At 41.3% G+C, this 23,823-nt stretch overlaps 1 protein-coding gene across 3 annotated transcripts in view; it reads left to right on the top strand.

The window, feature by feature from the left end:
* The window catches only part of PDE1B (phosphodiesterase 1B), a 141,989-nt gene that overhangs the window by 106,591 nt on the left and 11,575 nt on the right, over positions 1 to 23,823 (top strand). For all 3 annotated transcript variants that reach the window (XM_039344734.1, XM_039344733.1, XM_039344735.1), the window contains 7 exons: positions 14,994 to 15,107; positions 16,882 to 17,064; positions 17,728 to 17,794; positions 18,776 to 18,892; positions 20,613 to 20,753; positions 22,558 to 22,658; positions 22,960 to 23,085. In XM_039344734.1, the coding sequence (XP_039200668.1) occupies positions 14,994 to 15,107; positions 16,882 to 17,064; positions 17,728 to 17,794; positions 18,776 to 18,892; positions 20,613 to 20,753; positions 22,558 to 22,658; positions 22,960 to 23,085 (849 nt within the window). The remainder of the gene's footprint in view (positions 1 to 14,993; positions 15,108 to 16,881; positions 17,065 to 17,727; positions 17,795 to 18,775; positions 18,893 to 20,612; positions 20,754 to 22,557; positions 22,659 to 22,959; positions 23,086 to 23,823) is intronic.

Below are 23,823 nucleotides of genomic sequence, written 5' to 3'. Positions count from 1 at the left end.
TCCAATTCAACATAGTCACTTTTACTTGTTCCTCGTACGTTGCCTGATCTAGCAAATAATAGTATAGTTTTTTAATCATTTTATCCTCCGACCCCAAAATTATTTTATCCAATTCTATTGGTTCTAATTTAATACCTAACTCTTTTTTGTCTTTCCGATATCTTGCCTGCAGTTGCAGGTATGCCCACCATTCTAATTCTATCCCTTCATCGTGGATGGTTTTCCTGGATTTCAATTCCCCTCTTTCATCTAAAATATTTTTATATGTTATGATCTTGTCTAATTGAGTAAATTTTGGGTGTACATATATTTCTAACGGTGAGATCCAACTAGGTACTTGGGTATAATTTGGTTGCCAAATTTTTGTCCATACATCAATAAGAGCTTGCCTAATATAGTGACTTCGAAAATATTTATGTACTTTATATTTATGATCCCATAATATGGCATGCCATCCTATTTGTAGGTCATGGCCCTCCAGACACAATAGTCTCCTATTTTTTAGTAATATCCAATCTCTTACCCATACTAATGCTGCGGCCTGGTAATATTTCTCCAAGTCTGGAAGACCAAATCCCCCCCTTTCCTTTGAGTCCTGTAGTAATTTTAATTTAATCCTTGCTCTTTTTCCTTGCCAGATGAATTTACACATCATTTTGTTCAAATTTTGAAAAAATTTCTTGTCTAATTTTATAGGTATACATTGGAACAAAAATAAAATTTTTGGCAACACATTCATTTTAATCACCGCGATTCTGCCCGTAAGAGAGAGCTGTAGGTTAGTCCAAATATCAAAGTCTTTTTGAATCTGTTCTATTAACTTATCATAGTTATCCCTTTTAAGCGTAGCGCATTTGGCAGTCAGTTGTATCCCTAAATGTCTAATTTTATTTGTAATTTGAACACCAATTCTATCAACCAATTCACTTTTCTGTATTTTAGTCATATTTTTGACAAGCATTTTAGTTTTTTCTTTATTTATTTTTAAACCTGCTATTTCCCCGTATCTATTCAATGTTTCCATCAGCCTAATCCCTGATTGTAGTGGTTCTTCAATAATAAAAACTAAATCATCTGCAAAGGCTTGTATTTTAAATGTCTCTTTCTTGATTTCTAGACCTTGGATCTGTTCATCTTGCCGGATTGCTCTAGTTAATACCTCGAGAGATAATATAAATAACAATGGTGATAGTGGGCAGCCTTGCCTTGTGCCTTTTTGCATTTGGAAACTCTCAGTCAGTTCTCCATTGATTATTACTTTGGCCACCTGCTTAGAGTAAACTGATTTAAACATATTTAAGAAATTTTCCCCAAAGTCCATATACAATAATTGATTAAACATAAAATCCCATTTTACATTGTCGAATGCTTTTTGGGCATCAAGAAAAATTAAACACATTTGCTTTTCATTATGTACTTCATAATATTCCAATATGTCCAAAACAGTCCTAATATTGTTTCTTATATATCTTTTAGATAGAAAGCCGTTTTGATCAATATGTATAAAATCCACTAAGAACCTTTCCAATCTTTGTGCCATTATTGCCATGAAGATTTTGTAATCTGAATTCAAAAGAGAAATGGGTCTATAGTTCTTAATTTGTGTCAGGTTGGTGTTTTCTTTAGGAATCAACGTGAGGAAGGCTTCTTCCCATGAAGCTGGTATTTTAGCTTGGGTTAAAACCTCGTTAAATAAGTCCAACAGCATTGGGCTTAAAGATTCTTGTGCAATTTTATACATTTCTGCAGGTATACCATCTGGTCCAGGTGTTTTATTATTTTTCTGTTTCTTAATTGCGACCGAGAGCTCTAAATGTGTTATCTCTTTATTTAGGAGAGTTTTAAATTCTTCTGGCACCTTGGGTAAATCGACTAGTTGTAAATACTGTACTATGTCATGGTTATTTCTCTTTTCGTCGTCCTTATATAAATTCTTGTAAAACTCATATGCCACTAGCTTTTTTCCTTCGTTCTGGCACACCATATCACCTTTGGCGTTATAAAGGTTGGTAACTCTCTGCTTATTATTGTGTTTTTTGATTTTATAAGCCAACCATCTCCCTGGTTTATTAGCATTTTCAAAGAAATTTTGTTTAGTACGTTTTATCTGCTGTCCTAGATCTTCCTTCGTAATAATATCCATCTTATGTTTAATTAAATCAATCTGTTGTTTCAAATCACATCTTTGTGGTTCATTTTGCAGGTTATCCTCAACTTTACGTAGTTCTTCTTCCAGTTGTCTTTGGCGTTGTGTTTTGATTTTGTGTTGCCTAGCCATATAAGAAATTACAACGCCTCTCATGTAGGCTTTGGTTGTATCCCATAAATTTTGGCAGTTTGTATCCTCCTTTTTGTTTGACTTAAAAAACAGATCCAATTGTTCTTCTAATTTTGATTTGAATTCTTTATGATTTAAGATTGCCCTTTTTAGAGTCCATCTCCTCGTGTTTTTTTGCCCCTTCCATTTAATTCTAATCGGATTGTGATCAGCCCAGGTATTTGTATCAATCATAATCTCCTCTACTTCTAAATTTAAGTCAGCTGACATCCACACCATATCAATTCTGGACCAAGATTGATGACGTCCAGAATAAAAAGTAAACTGTTTTTTCCCAGGATTCCTTTCTCTCCAAATATCCTGTATATTAAACTCATCTACCATTTTAAAGAAAATATCAGATATTGTTCCTCTAATTCTTTTTCTATTCTTTCCACATTTATAATCTAGATTATTATCCACAATTGCATTATAGTCACCCATTATACAAATGCTATCATGTTCCAATTGGCTAATAATGTTGTAGAGTTTTTTATAGAAATGTTTTTGCCCCTCATTCGGGGCATAAATTCCAACCAAAAGAATTTTGGTTTTATTCAAAATTACTTCCACAATTAGAATTCTGCCATCTTCGTCCTTATAAATTTGCTTAGCCACAATTTCTTGTTTAATATATACTACCACACCTCCTTTCTTATATTGCGAAAGTGCTGCGAACATATTCCCCAATTTGGGACAATTTAATAAGTATTGATGTTGTTTTTTAATGTGGACTTCTTGTAACATTATTATATCTAAATTCATCTTATTGAGCCTATTGAAAAACTTCTTCCTTTTTGTTGGAGAGTTGAGGCCATTAACGTTGATAGATATAGATTCAACACATTTCTTCCCCTCCTTATCTATGTTTAGATCTAGTTACTATTGCTGGTCTAGACTCTTGAGTTTGTAAATCCTTCCCTCTTTCCACTGTTGATCTTATCGGTCTAGCCTCTTTAATTTCCTTAAACCTACTCTCCTCCTGCTTTTCTTCATTTTTCCCTTCATCAGTGTCCTCTCGAAGCTCAACTCTTTTACCTCTAGCTTCAATGGCTTGCACCAGTGTCTCTCCTTCCTCTCTTGCTTCTCTTTCAACTAAATCTTCCTTACTACCAAAGTTTTCCCTGTAGAATTCCTCTGCTTTTTCTATTGAGTCTAGGCGAAACTTTTTCTCCTGCCATGTTACCAGAATTCCTTCCGGAGTTAGCCATCTAAAATTGATATTTTTCCTTATCAGTTTGGAAGTTATGTATTGGTAAGGCCTTCGCAGGTCTCTCACTCTTTTGGGCACTTGTTTAAGTACAATCAGCTGTTTACCTCGATATTCCAGTGTATCATCTCTTAATCTGAAAAGAATTTCATCCCTAACTGATTTCTTAATAAACCTAATGTGCACTTCTCTGGGAAGATTGTGTCGTCTTGCGTAATTTGTGTGTATTCTATAGGTTTCATCTATCTCATTGGCCATCTCCTCTCTTGTAGACCCCAACGCTCCTGCTAGAATATCTGACATTATTACTGGGAGATCTTCACCTTTCATCTCTCCTACATTTTGAAACCGTAGATAATGTGCAGCCTTCTCAAGTTCCAAAGAAATAACTGTGGTTTCTAATTCTTTATTGGCTTGAACTAGCCTTTCATTCATTTCATCCACTCTCTGCTCTTCTTTATCAATCCTTTCCTCCATTTCTACTAGTTTTTGTTCATTTTTCATAAGTTGGTGGTGGAAGGATTCAAATTTCCCATCCATAGATTTAATTTTATCTTTAAGTTCACCTGTATCATTCCTTATTTCACCTATTTCTTTTTTCAGATCTTCATGGTTTTTACACATTAACTCTTGCATTGATTGCAGCATTTGTTGCAAGTCTTTAAGTGGGTTTGCCCTATCTTTTTGAGCCATTTCTTCTAGTGATCTTTGCCTAACAGAACCTGGTTCCAGCAATGTAGTTTGAAGTGTCTGCTTTCTCCCTATTCCAGCCCTTGTAAGATTTGGAGTGCTAGACATTTTTTTCAATTTTCCAAACCAACCTCCCCACTTATTTACAATTGTTAAAATGTTTTCCAGAGTATCAAAGTTGTTACTAAGAATCAAGAAGTTCTTAACATTACAAGGAAAGGGCAAATTTGCTACACAGTCTCTTTCCCTAGTAGTTTTTCCCTTCCCACTCTTACAGCAATTCTCGATTTAACCAGCAGGTGTCACTCTAATATTGTCTCTGGTATTAAACTTGTCTATTCATTCCAAAATGTCTACCTCCGTTTTTTTCCTTCCAGACGATCTCTCTTGTGCCTTAGAGTAGCTAGCCTTCCAGGGCTAAATTTCAGTCTCTGGAGTAAGGGAAGAAGGAGGACGCCCCCTTTCTCTTCTCTACAAATCCAGCCAACGTAGCAAGTAAGCAGGCAAGCCTTTTTAGCCAAACCTTCCTTTTCGCCGCTTTTCCAGGAGTGAGGGAAATCCCTCCTCCCCTCTTGTAGGCTACTAAAGTCGGTAAGTTTCAAGTGAAATCCTCCAGTACGATCTCACACCGGATCCCTTCTAGCCAGAATCTCTGCTCAGATGAATTTGACTGGAACTGTCATGTCACCGTCCAGCTTTTCCACCGCTAAGCTTCGGCCAGCTGACTGCTGTCATTTCTTCACTGCCGCCATTGTCGGCCGTTTCCCCTTCTCTGCTTGACTTGTCAAAGCTTCTCCTGGGTTCGTGGCTCCTGGCTGCCGCCTGAATCCACTCCCCAGGGCGCCTTGTTGTTCCCAGTCCCCCTCCAGGGAACTAGGGACCACAAAGGATCTGTCAAACAGTCGGGAACGGGGTTAGATGCTTCAGAGAATCATCCAACACACCCGTTCTTCCTGGCAGCTGGCCCCGCCCCGCTAGACTAAGCATTTTATTGCTGGTCTTCATGTTGAGAAACACGTTTACATAAAAGAAATGAATGGATGCTTCTATTGTCTTGCAAGATAATAGTTGGTTATTAACCCGGGGAAAATGTTCTTTTAAAAATAAACATCTCATGAATTGTCACCCTTCCTTCTTTTCATGGCTCAATAATGATTGTTTTTGTCCAAATTTGGCTAAATCAGTCTAACACAGATTGTGTTACAGTGATAGAGGTTGTGGACTGAAGCAGGCCCTTCTTTGCAAATTTCGTGGCTATGGCAACTTTCTTTTCAAAGCATAGTGTTTGTACATGTCAACTTAGGAAGTGGTGGCTTTGTGTGCAAAAAAAAAAAAAAAGCTTTCTTACAGACACTGACTTTTTACAGAAGACTATATCAGGATGTTATTTCAGTTGTCATTCTCTGAAAATGATAGATGAGAACACTGACAATGGGTTGACCTGCTCTGCTAACTCTTAAGGACAGCAAGGTCCATTGAATGTGGGGATGAAAGTGCAGTGCAGGGCATATGATGCCCACTTCTCTCCTTCAAGATCTTGATGCCTTCAACATGGTGCCTTTCACTGCCTAAGCCAGGGGTGTCCAACTCATGGACAATAGGCCACATGCAGCCCTTGACAGCTAATATTTAAAAAATAAAGGAAGTTTGTTATTTAAATAATTATATATTTAATTATTATTAAATGTATAATTATTTATATGGTATATATGTTTTATCTGTGGCCCAAGACAGTTCCTCCTCACTCAGTGTGGCCCAGGCAAGCCAAAAGATTAGACAGCCATGGCCTAAGCCTTGGGCTTTTCCCCCTAAAACAATCACATTGGTCCACATTGTCAGCAGAAATGTTGAACTTAGTTGGAGAATCTCAAATAATTGATTGTATCTCTCATGTGGTTGCCAACCTAGACTTAGAAAAATATGGACAATCCCCCTTTTCACAACTTTAAATGAATTATTAGGGGGAAAAAACTGGTCATCTATTATCCAGTACTATATATTTCATTCTGTGTGAGTAGTTTGGATGATAAATCAAGTTTGGGAATCTGGTTGCAATGAAGCATTTGGCTTACTTCCAGGCAATTAGGTGCAGGGCACATGGTAATACTTCTTAGTAGTCATCCTTTCCCAAACGAGGCAGAAGATTGGTTGCGTGGAAACATGTCTCTGGGAGATGAAGGATATCTATGCGATTGCTCTTAATTGCCCAAGATGCAGAATCTTCAGTTTGCATCTAAAATGGGGTCATTGACCTTATCTGTTTGCATCAGCTGTACAAAACCTATGCCCATATCAAATGTTTTTCAGCCAGATACTACTAGCATGAATTGGGAAGAAGGGATTTGTTAACTGCACAGAACAAAAACAAAAGCACTAAAGTCAACATTTGAACAGTTAAAGATTAAATTCATACAAAACTACCACTTTAAAACCCTTTAAACCCTGATGCACACTTTAAACACTTTTAAACACTTTAAACCAGTGGTTCTCAACCTTTTTAATGCCGCGACCCCCAACCGGTCGTAAGTCGAGGACTACTGAACTGGTGAAGCACCGTTTGCAGAATGGGACTTTTGGCGGACTCAGCAGGGCAGAGACAGCCTGGACAATTCCTATTGGCTTTTGAAAGGCAATAGAATTAGACTCTATTCAAGAGAGTCTATTCTATTGGCTTTCAAAAGCCAGTAGAATAAAAGGGAGTAGCACAGCTAAGGAAAAGGGGGAAAAAAATGGCGGACTGAGTTGTTTGGCAACCCCCGTGAAATGGTTGTTCGACCCCAAATGGGGTCCCGACCCACAGGTTGAGAACCACTGCTTTAAACTCTTTATACAGAGGGTATAGAATCAAGATCACATGAGATGTTAGTACTACTTTACAATGCCTTGGTTAAGACCACCCTTGGAATATTTCACCCAGTTTTGGTTCCCATAATATAAAAAAGATGTTGAGATGCTAGATTCTTCTAATGTGAATAGATTAATAGGCACCACTTCAGTAGAAAGGCAATTGTGCTCCGTGCACCTTTAGCATGTAGCCATGCTGGCCACATCACCATGGAAAATATCTTTGGACAACAGTAGCTCCCTCAGCCAAAAAACAAAGATGAGCACCATACTCTAGACTTGGATATGACCGGACAGGGAAATCTTTACCTTTATCTTGTATTTCTTGGCAAAGAGCCGAGAAGGTGTGGCCTCCTAGGCTACATGTGATCTGGCAAAGGGTTGGGTGCAGTTTGTCAAGCTTTCTTTTTTGTTTTTTGATGCAATTGAAGGCCAACATCTATATATTAAGCCTTGCAGAAGCTTAAGATATTCACTGCACCCAACCCTTTGCTTTTCCCTTCATTTTTCAATATTTTAGAGGGTACAGTAGGAAGGAGGAGTGCTGTGTACATTGTCTTGATCTCCTGAATGAAAGGCTGGATATAACTCTAACACAGGGGTAGGCAGCCTTGGATCTTTTATGACTGGTGGACTTCAACTCCCAGAATTCCTGAGCCAGCCACGCTGAGGGGAAAGGGAGAGGTTTCCAAGCTGAGCCATGCTGGCTCAGGAATTCTGGGAGTTGAAGTCCACGAGTCATAAAAGAGCCAAAGTTGTCTACCCCTGATATAACACATACATAATAAAATAGACATTTTAAGCTTCTGTAATGCTTAAGCCTCTCATTTCTCCCCTTATATTCCCCCAAGCCCCCCTTGTCGCTACTGAATAGAATTCTTTATTGGCCAAGTGTGGTTGGACACACAAGGAATTTGTCTCCGGTGCATAAGCTCTTAGTGTTCACACAAGTAATAGTGATAATCATGATCATAAACAACATGAAAATGCATTCATTATAAATCGTAAAATACAACACTTCATCATAAATCAAAAATATGCTGCTTGGGAAGATGTTATTTTGGGAGCACCATTTAATGATCAAATGTATATCTTCACCCCATGGGTGCCGTTGTTGCTTAGAAGCTGGCCAGAAAGATGTACTGTTCTTAAACAATCAGCTTATCACCATCAGGGGAGGTTTTTCTGGTATTATTTGAAGGGAGAAAAACAAACACCATGTACAACATTATCTGATGATCTAGAAAGTTGAAAAGCAGCCATGCAGCCTTTATAGAAAGTTAAAACTTTAACCATTTGCAGCACAATACAGAATATTTACCTTTAAATAAGTCTGCAACCAAAACAAACATTTGTGAGTTTTGCCATAAATTTGTCCAGCTGGGTTGCATATCATTTTGCCTCCAAACAAAGTAATTGATTTGATCTAATTTGTTACCTACTTGTGTTAAGTGTAAAGATCCTCCCATTTTTTTCCTACAACAGAAATAGCAATGAAGCAAATTTGGACTAAGACAATATGACTGGCTCAAAGTTATCTCAATAAGCTTCCATGGCTGAGGATGGGTTTAAACTGGTCTCCTCGGTGCCAGTCCAGTGCCTTAACCCTTCCTGAAACTGATGCATATATTTGAATTTCCTTATCTGTGATGCAATATAGTAGGCTGAACACCCAGGATGGAGAGTGTACATTCCAGAGGAATAAGAGACAGATCAACCCAAATATTTTGTGTGAGAGAAAGAGGTTGGAGACACTGCCTCTTTAATATCCCAAAGGTGCTTTTTCAAGAGGCAACTGGACTTTCTTGTTTTTCTTTGAAGACATTTCGCTTCTCATCCAAGAAGCTTTTTCAGATCTGGGTGGATGGTGGAGAATGGATTTAAATTCCTTGCAGACAGTTGGTCATTTGCATTCTTTTAAAACAGTGGTTCTCAACCTGTGGGTTGGGACCCCATTTGGGGTCGAATGACCATTTCACGGGGGTCACCAAACAATGCAGTCCGCCATTTTTTACCCCCTTTTCCTTAGCTGTGCTACTCCCTTTTATTCTATTGGCTTTTGAAAGCCAATAGAATAGATTCTCTTGAATAGAGTCTAATTCTATTGGCTTTCAAAAGCCAATAGGAATTGTCCAGGCTGTCTCTGCCCTGCTGAGCCCGCCAAAAGTCCCATTCTGCAAACGGTGCTGCACCAGTTGAGTAGTCCTCGACTTACGACCGGTTGAGTAATCCTCGACTTACGACCAGTTGGGGGTCGCGGCATTAAAAAGGTTGAGAACCACTGTTTTAAAAAGTCATTGAGGCCACTTGGAGGTTTGTCTGTGTCCTCGGGGTCACCTGAGTAGTGCAAATGGGTGTGGAGCCTTCTTGGAATTGTTGAAAAGACTGTGTTGTGGAGCTGTGCTTTCCGCAGGATGTTTTCTGCCCTGTGTGTCTTCACTGTTGAACACAGGCACAGGCTATTGTAGATGAGTTTGTGTAGTCTGCATCTCAAACTGAAGCACAAAGGGTTCCTGTAGGCTGCAATTGTTTTGGAAATCCGTTCATAGTCCCACATCATTCGAAGGATGTTCATCCCAAAGTGCATAATTAAATGTCCTTTGGGACAACTATGACCTGGATGACTGAGAATCTCCACAGACAACCTTAATAGTAAATATTCTCAGAGTCTACAGTAGCTGCAGATAGGAGACTGCTTCATTTTGGCAAGATTCTATCTATAGGCACGGAACAATAAAGAACTCAAATTGGAAGAATCACCACATGTCTTCCTTGGGTTTTGGGCCTAACATTATTAGTGTTTACAGATGACAGGCTGATTAGGTATTCCTCAGAGTAGTAATCACAACACCATGTAAAAGACACCTGTTTGGGAAAGGTGTCTTAATAGATGATGACATTTTTTTTCTTGTTTCCCATTATCGGCACACAGCCCCTGCTGCTTTTACATCTACTGATTTAATTCCTTTGGCATTTGAAGCTCAGTAGATGTTGAATAATTTGGTGACATGAGTGCTGTCTTTATGTTGTTATTTCATGGTAATTGAATTTTCAAAGACAGCACATTATACCACGCATATTTAAAGTAGGTTTGCACAATATACTCTTTCCATCAAACTTAATGCCCTCCCACCTGTGCCCCCTGAAGTTTATAAGATAAGATAAAATAACCTTTATTGTCATTTTTTACTGTTGGTACAACAGCACACATCAAAAATGAAATTTAGTTGCCTGCTCTCAAAGTGAACACATACATGACACACACCTAAACATCCTATATACAACATATGTATAGACCCACACCCCTACATATACATAACAAATAAATATTAAATACTGTCCATCTTGAATATATAACGGAAGGAGGAAGCTGGAGAGTTCACAAGGTTAATGCTGTATGGAATGAAACTATGGCTGAATCTGGATGTTCTGCTACGGATACCACAAAGCTTCCTCCCAGAAGGTAGCAAGGAAAACAGGTCGTGAAGAAGATGTGTAGTGTCAGTACTGTCAGTACTGTTTTGTCAGCACAGCCTTTCTTTGTTATACACATGTCTTTTATGCAGGTTCCTGCATGAGCCTGAGAAAAGATGCTCCTCCTTTTGTGTGTGCTGCTGTGTGTCAGTTACTTAAAGAGACACTTAAGTGATTCATAGCGCAAAGGTAACTTCAGGTTCCCTGAAGGAAGGCCAGCTGCTTTCACGAAGAGCTCATATGAGGTCAGAAACATTTCTTCCAAATCATTTTTAAGGTCTGCCCGATCCTACTTTAGATCAACAAAATCTCTCTCAAGCCGAGCTTTACTCCTATGGACTATATGAAGACACCTTTGTGATCTTCTTGACAACTGCTTGCAAGTGGCTAGCCACTGCCACCCTTCTAGGGTGTTTTTTTCAATTTCCCCTACAGGTCTAGGTTTTTCTGATACCCCCCCCCCATCCCAATACTAACCAGATCTTAATCCAGATCCTGCTTAGTTTTTTTTACAGTCAATGAAGGCTGGGTAAGTGCTGCCACCTTCTGTGACTTCCTTTACATAGCATTAAAAAAAAGCATGAAAGTCTCACCCACACTGAAATCTAGAGGGAGAAAAACATGAAGATTCCTACTGCAGTCCTCAGCCCATTCAAAAAACATTAAGCTTAATCTCCCAGGCTCTCAAAGTTTGTCTCCTGTTGATTGGGTCATCCTTCATCAGCTTTGAGGGCCCTAGAGAGCATTTTTTTTCCCCGTATTCCCTGGCCCAACATCCCCTCCCCCCATTCAATCTATTACCAGTTAAACCTTACTTCTCTGTCTGCTACTCTCCGCCTTTTTGTAATCCAGTCACAGCAAAGCTCCTGCTGCGTGGATGCATTTTGCTTTCATTCTCCCTTCTGCTCTATGGTGCCGCCCTTTCTCCAGCAAAGGGGTCCTTCGAAATGAGAGATTTTTTTCAAGTACGGGGAGATCCCATTGTCTATCACAATGGTGGCGAACCTATGGCACGGGTGCCAGAGGTGGCACTTGGAGCCCTCTCTGTGGGCGCATGTGCCATTGCCCCAGCCTTGCCTCCCCCTGTGACCCCCTCCTCTCCAGCAGCCCCCCTGAAGGAGACTCGCCCTCAAGCGTGGCCCACACGGAGCAGCACAGCTAAGGACATGGCAGCCAGGCAGCATAGACAAGACTCTGCCCTCACATCCCATCATGCAGTTGATGCTGCAGGGCGCGGGCAGAGGGTGTGGCCGCCATAGCACTGCTGGGCTGCCTGGGCAATCTGCAGCGGGCCCTGAAGGCAGTGAGTGGTCCTGCGGGCAGGTGGAGCGGGGGATGGGGGAGGCAGAGTGGGGGCAGGCAGCGGGGGTAGAATGGAGGTGGGGCCAGTTTTGGGGCACTCGGTTTCTAAAAGGTTCGCCATCACTGGCTTATCATTAGCTTCCCTTGTTGGTACATCATCAGACTGATTTAGGTAAGGAAAAATTAGACAGGAGCCTTATTCCCGTAAAAGGAAAGGTTGGGGAAGGGTTACGATTTCTCATTCAGCAGTTGCGGCCATGAAAAAATTCTTGGAGGGCCAGGCAGTGGATTATGAAACACGTGGAGCTGTCACTAAAAATGGCAACCCAGTCACAAGATTTAACTTTCCTGGAACATGTCGCGCAGCTGATGCGATTGTTTTGTCATCATCCTGTTGTGCTTCCATTTCTCCAGCGTAGAAGAACATAGGCTTCCATATAAGAAATGCCCTGAATTGTTCTGTGTTTTTCAGCAGCAGCCCCTAAGCTGACTCTCCAGTAGTGTTGGGCCATGCTGGCTGGGGATCCTGGGAATTGTAATACTCGTGCATCTGAAGGGTGCTGGATAAGGGAAGTTCTAAGTTCAAAGAGAGGACTCAACACAAAGCTCCTTGTTTTACAGCTTTCCTTGTGTTGCTGTTGACATGTTGTTTTGTCCCTAAGAAATGTGTGTGCACTTTCCATTTCCTTCAAAAGACACTCATGCGTTAATGATGTGCTCCTCTGGTTTCAGTGAAAGACTAAGTGGTGTTTGTTGTTTTCCTGTCAGTGTCTTTCATGCATTACAATAGGACTGATTAATTGGAAGTGAAACATTACAGACGAAGCGCCTGGCTGAGCTTGATGGCCTGTTATTAACTAGCAGCACATGAAGAACTGGCCAGAACTGCATGACCTAACCTATCTTTTGCTTTGGCAGGCAGTTGATATTAGCTCACTCTCTGCAGAACAGGTAGGGTCATTGTGTCACAAGAGAAATACAGTTGGTGAAACAAGTTACAGGAGGGGCATTCAGATGAGAATGGAACCCACTTTTGTTGTTCCCTTCTAAATAAAAGGGAAAAAGTTAAAAATTGGAAGAAATAAATTACGAGAGGAAAGGTGAATAAGAGTTTCTCCAGATGTGTGAGTAAAGCAGATCCCAAAGTTGTCACAGGAGCGAAAGGGCACTTGCAGATTAATCCTGTCCCATTTTTTATAAGGGGTCTTGTTGAAAGATAAGGTTGGCCCTTGGCAGGCCTTCTGCCTGCCTCACTTAGAAGCCATCTTCAAGACAAGCTGCAGGCTTATTAGAACTGGCTGAATAAGATAAATTCCCTCCTGTTATATACAGAACTGTCCTTGTCAAAATGAAGAATTTGGGAAGAGTTTTGAAAGGCCATCTTGCCCAATCCCTGAAGATTAGTGCAGAATATAGAGCTGTGCTTTGGGATTTAAAGGTGAGAGGATGATCCTGGGGAAAGATGTATTTAGTTTTAAAGAGTTGTGGACAAGGGCTAAAAGCACATGTGTTCTGAAGTGCCTTTTATCTTTTGCACAGCACTTATACAGACCTTAATTCCTTGCTTGCTGATATACAACCAGCCAGACTTTATTTAAAGACCTCCAGGAAAAGAGAGCATACCCCCTCCCAAGACAGTTGTTTCATTGTCAAAGGGCTTTCCAGTTTTTCTTTTCCTAGAGCTGAATTCTGCTCCCTGTCTTAACTTTCAGTTGAAATCACCCCTAATCTTTGCTTCCAGCTTTGCTGTATAGTGCAGTAGAAGACCCGCCTGTTCCATCTTCTGTGTGGATTGTTCAGATCTTTTGCAATGTCTGCCAATGCCTTTGTGGGCCTGTCACATACATCTCTTGTGGGATGAAATCCATACGAGGAGGTGGGTGGGTGGGAGTTAGCATCCTTTTTACCATTTTTCAATTGATTGATCTCAGACTCCCAGCAGTGGATGAAAAAGACCCAACGGTCTTCTTGGTTGATAGCAGCTTGGGAGGAGAAAAGAAGACCTGGGAGCCATGGTGGCACAGTGGTTACAAGGCAGCATTGCAGGCTAACTCTGCTCACACTGCCAGGAGTTTGATTCCTTCAATCCTCATCTGCTCAAGGTTGACTCAGCCTCCCATTCTTCTGAGGTCGGTAAAATGAGGACCGAGGTTGTTGGGGGCAATATGCCAACTCTGTAAACTACTCAGAGAGGACTGTAAAGCACTGTGAAGGGGTATATAAGTCTAAGTGCTATTGCTATTGCTCTTTGTTTTGTATCTATAATGCTGGGATCAGGATCAAGAAGGGAATTACCTACATCAGTGGTTCTCAACCTGTGGGTCCGGACCCCATTTGGGGTCGAACGACCATTTCATGGGGGTCGCCAAACCACGCTGTCTGCCATTTTTTTCCTTTTTCCCTAGCTGTCCTACTCCCTCTTATTGGTGACCACACCCACTTGGGGGTCACCACAACATGGGGAACTGTATTATGGGGTCACGACATTAGAAAGGTTGAGAACCACTGACCTACATGTTTATTTATTTAGTTATATTTTCTTCCCATTATCCCTTGAAGGAACTCTGCGTGGCATTCTAAATCCCTTTTCCTTCCCCTCCTTCAATTCTCCTGTGAGAAAGGGAGATGAGAGTGACTGGCCAATGATCACCCAATAAGTTTCATGGCTGGACAGAGATGTGGACTTGGGTTTCTTTTACCTTATTTCCATCTTCTAATGGAGTTTAACATGTCCTCTTACGGTGAATGCTGTTACCCTGTGTCCAGTCATATATTAACTCCCCAAATGTAGTGCTTTTCTATCAGAAACTGCCCTTCCCTCCATTCCCTTTGAGTGTGTAAGAAGGCAAAGCATTTTCCAAGAGAACACTGCATTTATTTATTTTTTTAAGAGTCATTTTTGATGTAGTTGATCAAGCAGTTGATGGTTGAGGAAGTTTGCAAGTTCTAGAAAGATGACCAGCCCTGTCCATTTTCCTTGAGATTATCTTCTCACAGCAGTGGCAAACAACTGGAATATGATTTCTTTCTGGTTGGCTCTTTCTTGAGGAGGTGGGATTGTGATGTGAGATGCTCTATAGCAGGTGAGCCAAGGAAAGAAGTTTTCCCCAGTCTACTTTACTCCCTTCCTCTCATTTTCTCCCCCTTGATTTGCAGGTTGCGGTATATGGTGAAACAGCTGGAGACAGGAGAGGTGAATATTCAGGAGCTGAAGAAGAACTTGGAATATACAGCTTCTTTGCTTGAAGCAGTTTACATTGATGAGACCAGGTGAGGGTGAAGGGTTGGGAAAGCCCTGTTGGGTGTCCGTCTGGTCCAATACTATTTCCCTCCCTCCCTCCCCAAAGTCAAAATGAGTGCCCCTGGATAGGCTGCCCATCCCCAAGTTAAGCAGACTCCAGACTCACATCCCATTGCTGAAAATTCTTCTGGAAGTCAGTCCATACGCCGGAGAGCACCCAGGTTGACAAAAGCTGGGATAAACTAAATTATGGGGAAGTTGTAAGGCAACAGACACCATCAGGCAGAAATTTGACAGTGGTGGTTAGCATCCTGGCTTGGATGTTGGCAGAAGCTCTGCTGAGTTTTACCAGCTCTGAAAGCCTTTAATGGGTGGATCTTCCTCTGGTTTCCAATTCATGTTGGCACTAAAAAGGGATGTGGTTTCCCCCTAGTGGCAGAATGACATATGAAGAACTCACCACCCTTGGATGCACTGAATCCAGAGAGTCAGTCAAGTACTGTACACGCTGTTATTTAAATCACAAACTCATTCCTCAGTGTTCTTAAGTTGTAGGAAATACTTTCTCAGAGACACTAAGGGAAACCCAAGTAAGAGCACATTAGAAGACGCCTCATCTCTATCTAAAGTCCAGAGAAGCACTGATGATATTTTCCTATTGTTGAGTTGCCCTTCATCCATACTTAAATTGCCAGAACAATACTATCTGTGAAATTTGTTGTGCCCATGATTGATCCAGTGGTGGGATTCAGCCGGTTCTCACCAGTTCAGCAGAACCGGTAGCTATTTTTTTGTTGCCCAGGCCCAGAATGGACTTCCGGAAGTGGCATCCACACAGAAAACCTGTTGTTCACATATTTGAATCCCAGCACTGGGCCAATCCCTATTGGGCCTTTAGTGTTTTTAGTTTCTATCAGTCATCTGACTTCCTTCCAAAGTGATGCTTGAAAACCTAACAGCTTTACTCAGCTTGAAGCTGTTCTTGCACCTTCAGAATAATGGGAAACATACTTTAGTACTGGGGCACCTAAAATCCTCCCTTCAGAGATTAGAATGGCCCCAACCCTTTAGCCTTTTGTAAGGCCTTAAAAACCTGGCTATGTTCCTGAGCTTGGGTTGTTGAATGCACCAAGCCTCCCCCCCCACTTTTCCTAGCTTTATTGGTAACAGGCCAAATACCTTGCTCTTGTGTATTTTGAATTGGCTGTTTAATGTTTTCTACTGGTTTTATTGTTTTAAAATGTTTTTCACATTTTTAAATTGTAAAATACATTCTGAATTGTAAGCTGCCCAGAGTTATTTCCTGAGATGGATAGCTATAGAAATTGATTGATTGATGATTGAACGAACGAACGAACGAACAAAATAGTATGACTTAAGGCCATCTTTCTCATAGGCTACTACAGGGGACTTCAAACGTGGCCCTTTTATGACTTGTGGACTTCGACTCCCAGAATTCCTGAGCCAACATGCTGGCTGAGGAATTCTGGGAGTTGAAGTCCACAAGTCATAAAAGGGCCATGTTTGAAGACCCCTGGGCTAGTATAAGCAATGTTATGGAGACTTGAGTTAAACATTCCTTCATTTTATTTTTCAAAATTTCTTTTAACATTTAAAAGATGATCCATCAGTGTTGAAAACCAGGCTAAGTGCCGGTGTTACTGTTGTTCTCTGGGCTTCTTTTTAATTTTTTTTTGGGGGGGGCAATGTAATTGCAGCTTTTGTCTCCTATTGTGACGCACGTTGCCTCTAACTGCTTATCATCTGTCCTCCCTCTCCCCACTGGCACCATTCCTGTTTCAGGAAGATTCTGGACACAGAAGATGAACTCCAAGAGATCAAATCTGACGCTGTGCCCTCTGAAGTGCGAGACTGGCTGGCCTCCACTTTTACCCAGCAGACCCGGTCCAAGGGGCGCCGTTCGGAGGAAAAACCCAAGTTTCGCAGCATTGTGCATGCTGTTCAAGCTGGCATCTTTGTGGAAAGGTTTGGTTCGTCTTGCCTCTTCCCGGACTGCCTGAAATTAGAATGGAATAGGGGATGAGAGATGAGGGACAATGCTTGTGTGGTTGAATAAGAAATGATTCATATGAGATGACAGAGGAAAGGGAATACTTTGTCCTAAGCTAGCTTTTCCCAGCTGAGAACCCCATCTCTGATTTCTTGTTCTGCAGCTTACCAACCCTCCCCTCCATTTGCATGGTTAGGCATGCTGGTTAGGGGTGAAAGATGGGAGGGCATCAAACGGGGTCAAATGGACAACCCGGGTCTGACTTAGTTCTGGGGCATCTGTGCAGGGGACTGTCTCTTAGTTCTAGTTTAGGAAAGGGAACTGGGATAATGAAAAGGAGCGAGTGGAAAGGAGGAAGCAGATAAAAATGCATATTGATAGTGATGAAAATTGAAACTGAAAATTATTATATATCCTCCTGTGCCTGGGGAATCTGTACATGGGTCTGGAAAACTACTGGGCTATTGATTCTTAGTATCTCTGGAGAAGAGGTTCAAATTTGACATGCCTGAAATTTATTGCCCTGCCTGAAGAAAGCCTAATGCGCCTTGCATGCTTGATGGGATTTGGAAGTTGTTTCTAATTGCAAGTAAGCCAGATCTCCCAGGGACCGTCTGACTGTGTCTTCCACTGCACAGGATGTTCCGTCGAACGTACACAGCTGTGGGACCCAATTATTCCCAATCGGTCATCAACTGTCTGAAGGTAACAACTCTTTTGGGAGGGAGGATCCTGTTAACAGTGCTATGCTATCTGTGTAAGTGTCTGCTGGATGTAATGAGGCTTACACTCTGGTAATAATTCCTAATTTTTGCATCCGGTGGTTTCTCCTGCTTGAGAGGAGGCTTCTGTCATTCACCCCACCCTAATTCCCAAGGCTATTTTTTCCCATCACCTCAAGCCATCCATTGGGTCAATATTTATGAGTCACACTTTTCTAGCTATTCCCTACTATCCGCTCTATGAAAAAGGATACTGGAGGCAAAGTTTTCCCCAAAGTCCTAGTTTTCACCAGTAATCAATAATCCGCACTGTAGGGGTTAATTAATCACTTCAAGAAGGAAGAGGCTTAGAGGAATTCTCTTTGATATATATTATAAACCACCTGGAGTAATTTGGAATAGGATTGCGTGTGTGTGGTAGAATGCAGGCTGGATTCCTTGGAGGGAAGAGCTGCATTCCAGAGGATCCAAAGACTAGTTTATATAGTTTGTTTGGGAGGAAGAGGGTCAAGAGAGTTCTCCCCTACAAGTTCTTAGAAATATCTTTAATGATTCAAGTAGTTGCTTTAGTTTGGCAAGATTTCTGCCTATAGGCGAAGAATAATAAATTGCTTAGAAGTAGCTCTTGTGTTTCTCTCTTGGTTTGTGGAGCCTGACAGTAGGTAAATGAACATATGTATTATGTGTGTACAATGTGTGTGTAGAGGTGGATGGATGGACAGACAGATCCACAGGCCTATTTATTAGAGGAATGATTAATACCTAGAAATGGATTTCTTGGTTCACATTAAGTTCCATCTAATAGCCCCCCCCTTTTAAAAACATCCTTTTCTTTTGGATCCTTGCCCCATTCCCCCCCCCCCATCCTACACCAGAGGTAAGTCCTTTGCTTAGTAGGTATGGCAGATTTGATGGAGCATCTCTCCTGCTCCATCTTTCACTCTGCCTCTGTTTCTCTTCCTAGACTCTTGACCTCTGGTTTTTTGATGTCTTTGCACTGAACAAGGTGAGCGAAGACCATGCCTTGCGCACAATTGTCTTTGAACTGCTCACCCGCCACAATCTCAACAGCCGCTTCAAGGTAAGAAACGAAGGGGTCCAAGCACATCCAGGTAACCCTTCTGTGCCTGCAGATTAAATCATCTTTCCAAATTGTGAGAAGTTAGGGCAGCACTATAATGCTGCTTTTAAAGTAGAAGAGGGAGTATATTTTGTGTGTGTGTGTGTGTGTGTGTGTGTGTGTGTGTGTGAGAGAGAGAGAGAGAGAGGGGGGGGGAGGGAGGGGATCCTATTTTTATAGGACTGATCAGTTGGGGAGGAGTTCTGCAGGCTAAGGGCTGAAGCTGAGTGGTCTGTGATCGGATTCAGAGTCAAAAGTGGGTGGGGTCATTTCTCATCTTTCCCCTCTTTCCCCCCCAATCAAAGGATTGCCAGGGAAGATGCTGAGCAGTTTGGGTAAATGTTTTGAAAGCAGACTGAGGAGTAGATAATGCCCATCCTTCTTTTACTTTTCCAAATTTCCAAGAATCAAAAAGGTAAAGACTCTGTTATATCAAATATGGACCTTGCTGCTCTCCACAGAAGTGGTTTGTAAGAAGCAGATCTGATTCCATTTAGCTTTTTTTTCTTTTTCTTTTTATTTTTGGATAGCAGCCAGAGTTGGCTGGATGCTGCAACTTGCTGGGACATCAGCAAAATAGTTGTACTAATTTCTTGCATTAAAACAGGTTTAATATGCTGCTTGAATTACCAGGGCTTTTTTTTTGAAGGCTATAATAATAGAAACCTGGTTGAAACTCCTGCAGTTTATATCTGAACATTCATCATTCATCATGGGCATAGCCAGTGGCATGAAGTTATGGGAATGATAGTCCAAAACTTCAGCAGGAGACCAGCTGCTTCTCCTGAATCAAATACTTTAACATTTTCCAGATGAGATGTTGCTTTAATGATAGAGGGTTCTAAATATTCATGATAAAGCTACAGTTATCTAGCTCTACCTTTAAAACTTCCATTTTTAACAAATGCTAAACCATAATTTGACTTGCCAGTATGTACCACCTAAGTCACTCTGGCTTTTTCAACAAACCATTATGAGAACAAACTGTGGCTTATTGTGTTTCCAATCACCAGTTGCTGGCTGGAGAATTCTGGGAGTGAAGTCCACACATCGTAAACTTGCCAAGCTGGAAAAACACAGCAGTAGATCATATATACTAAAAGGGGAATCTTACTCTGCATAGAAGCCAAGGTATATAAAGGTTTTGTGCTCAGTCTCCAGCATGTCCAAATTGGATTGGGAAAAAAGTCATCTGAAATACTGGAGAGCCACCACTACTTAGGCAGATTACATTTCAGACCTTGTTGGACTGCAACCCCCAACCATCTCAAGTCAGACTTCCCATGCTGGCTGAGGAGTTATAATCCATCAAAACTGGAAGACATGCTTGGAAAGACTAATACAGGTAGCACCAAACTAGATAGCAATAGCACTTAGACTTATATATTGCTTCTTAGTGGTTTACAGCCCTCTCTAAGCAAATTACAGAGTCAGCATATTGCCCCCAACAATCTGGGTCCTCATTTTACCGACCTCGGAAGGATGGAAGGCTGAGTCAACTTTGAGCCATTCAGAATCGAACTGCTGGCAGTCAACAGAATTAGCCTGCAATATTGGATTCTAACCACTGTGCAACTATGGCTTTTCAGATGGATCAACTATCAGACTCAATAGAAGACATCTAAGCTTGCAGCTATTTTCAGATCTTGCCTAGGGTCACCTTGTCTTTGTTATTTTGCAGATCCCCACGGTGTACCTCATGACTTTCCTGGATGCACTGGAGGCTGGTTATGGGAAATATAAGAACCCTTATCACAATCAGATTCATGCTGCTGATGTTACCCAGACTGTACATTGCTTCCTGCTTCGCACTGGCATGGTGGTAAGGCTATCCTGTGGACTGGGTGCTTCAGTGAATGTCCCATTTGTTCACCCTCAAGCATGTTAATATTACATACTTAGAAAATTAATTCTGCTTTTTGGGTCTGAAAAAACTTTCAAATCTTGGGTTTCTGCTTGGCTAACCTAAATTACTGTACTTAGGACAAATTTCAGGAATGAGATCTACAAGCTGTTTTGCTCCCAAATTATTCTTGATCAAAACTCACTGAAACGCCATACACATACAGAAAGCAACAGTGCCCTCTAGAGGTCTTCCCAATTTAGCACCAAGCCAGGAATTGGAAAAACTGATTGCAGTCAGCAAATGTCGGCAGAGTGAGTTGTGTCCTCTCCCCCTGCCCCGTCTTTAAAAAAACAAGATGATAAACAAAAAATTCTACAAGTTCTATTACAAGATAAATACACAGTTTTAATATAAAAATATAAAATCATATCAAGTAAAAAACCCCAAACAAACCCTAAAATAAATCAGTGATCTGACCTGCTCAAATGCATTCCAGCAAATAAAATATCTTGAAAACCAATTCTGTCTCTGAACAGGGGAGTTCCCATGGCAGGAGGCAACAAGTTCCGCCTAGGACAAGGCAGAAGGAAGGACTTTCCCAAAGATTTTTTTAAACCAGGACCGACTTATTTGAGAAAGCACAGCCTTTAAATTAGGCTGCTTCTCTTTGGGCTTTGAAGAACGTAGCCAGCAGTTGGTTCTGCATGGGAATGATGCCTGCTGAAAATGTTGGTCATATTCCCAGCACACCTGGAACTCATTAGCTTTGAGAGGTTGCTAGAATTGGGTATGTCTAGTTTAATGAAGAGAAGGAATAAGGGTGACACGATAGCAGTCTTCCAATATATGAAGAGCTGCCATAAAGAAGAGGGGATCAACCTGTTCTCCAAAATGCCTGAAGGCAGGAACAAGAAACAATGGATGGAAACTAATTGAGGAGAGAAGCAGCCTAGAACTAAGGAGAAATTTCCTGACACTGAGAACAATTAATCAGTGGAACGATTAGCCTCCAGAAGTTGGAGTTCCATCATTGGAGATTTTTAAGAAGAGATTGGACAGTCACTTGTCTGGAATTGTATAGAGTTTCCTGCTAGAGCAGGGATTGGAATAGAACAGGTCTCCCCAACTCCTGGTCCGTGGACCAGTACTGGGCTGTGGCATGTCAGCAACTGGTCCGCACAAACAAGCAAAGCCCCATCCGCGGGATGCAGGCAGCACACAAAACCACACACCCTTCAGTCTGCGGAAAAACCTCTCTCCACAGAACTCGTCCCTGGTGCTCAAAAGGTTGGGGACCTCTGGAATAGAAGAACTTCAAGACTCTTCCAACAATTTTCTTTGGAATGACACAAAACCATATTTGTGGTAGGAATCCTAAGATGAGAAATGGTATATGTCCTGTGTGAGAGCAAATTTATATTTTATGTCTGTATATCTTATTTTATATTGCACATACCCAGCCATACATATGTACCAAAGAACAGTAAGATAGGTATCTATCTGTGCCTTGTTGCTGCTTCTCTTCTTGCCATGGGAAGTGCAATTGTTATAGTGTTTGTTTCCAGGAAAGTAGGCTTTAAATCAGAATTTATGCCACAGATAGGACAACAACTGATCTAGAAAGGTTATGGAATCAGCGAGTTTTGGTCATAGGGATGACCCCCCCCATTGTAGAACATGTCTTCCATTTATGATGGCAAACATCTGGAGTTATTTCCAGACCTCACCCTTTCATTCCCAAAGATGCTGATAATCTCCCTTGCTTCTTCTTTCTCCACAGCACTGCCTGACAGAGATTGAGGCCCTAGCCATTATCTTTGCAGCTGCAATCCATGACTATGAACACACGGGTACCACCAACAGCTTCCACATCCAGACCAAGTAAGTAAAAACGTCGTTACGGGGATGTTCCATTGCTAACCTTACAGTGTCATTTTAGAGAAAAGAAGAATTCTGAAACACCTGTAGAATGCACAATAACAAATAGTAAGTGAACTGTATTGGTTACTTGAGGCCTCTGTGGCCTCTTTTTGTCACACAATTAAAGATAAGCCATTGTATTAGGTACAGTATGTTTGGAGTTAACCAAAATGTTGAAAGGTTCACCAGTTCTTCAAAAAAGCAAGATCATTCATCCCTGCCCTTGACATTGTGTTTGCTTTATGGTTTTCTTCTTTTTCAGGTCAGATACAGCCATTTTGTACAATGACCGGTCAGTTCTGGAGAACCACCACATCAGCGCCGTCTTCCGCATGATGCAGGAAGATGAGATGAACATACTTATTAACCTGGCCAAGGATGAATTTGTGTGAGTCCTCATCCTCTCTTTCTCTACTGAACCATGTTCTCAGGAAAAACAGGGCATGCTTTCACTGAGAAATGCTTCAAGGGGGTCCAGGCATTGTGGGGTGGAGTAGGGCAGAAATCAGCAAATTGATGGTCAACTTTGTGGTTAACTGGAACACCATCACCTCTTCCTGCAAAATGCTGTGCATTTATACGTTGTTGTGAGAAAAGGGCAACAATTAAGTTGAGCTTCCTCCTCTAGTAAGTGGCCTTCGGTTTATAATCTCGCTAACTGCTCAATTCCTCTTATGTGGGACTCCTTCTAAATACCTTTAATTAGTTCCATCTGATATTCATTTATTTTTGGATATCTCCACTTTGGGATGTCATGTCTTTCCTTAGGATGATTGATGGAATATTCTAGAGACCCCAGCATCTCAAAATCAGTGGGCTTGTACGTAGAAGAGTTTGCTTAGATGGTAGCAGAAATAATTTTATTTTTTTAGGCATTATGATTCTAGACATTTTGAAGCTAAAAGGATTCAAACATACAAAACCTTTTCAGGCAGTGCATTTGTAGTGTTTAGAAGTTCTCAGTTGTTGCTCAGACATTTATAGTATGAGGATAAGAACTCTGATCACCTATCCTTGGTTTTTGGAACTAGCCTTCCAGACCAATAGCAAAAGGTAGCAAATTGTCCTCTTGAATGATGCAAGGAACTCCCTAACGGGGTTGTGTATGTGTGTTTGTATATACATA

Source organism: Crotalus tigris, unplaced genomic scaffold, assembly GCF_016545835.1.
Source record: "Crotalus tigris isolate CLP2741 ecotype Arizona unplaced genomic scaffold, ASM1654583v1 scf7180000017937.1871474, whole genome shotgun sequence".
Classification (NCBI taxonomy): domain Eukaryota; kingdom Metazoa; phylum Chordata; class Lepidosauria; order Squamata; family Viperidae; genus Crotalus; species Crotalus tigris.
This window is presented reverse-complemented; position numbering and strand designations above follow the sequence as displayed.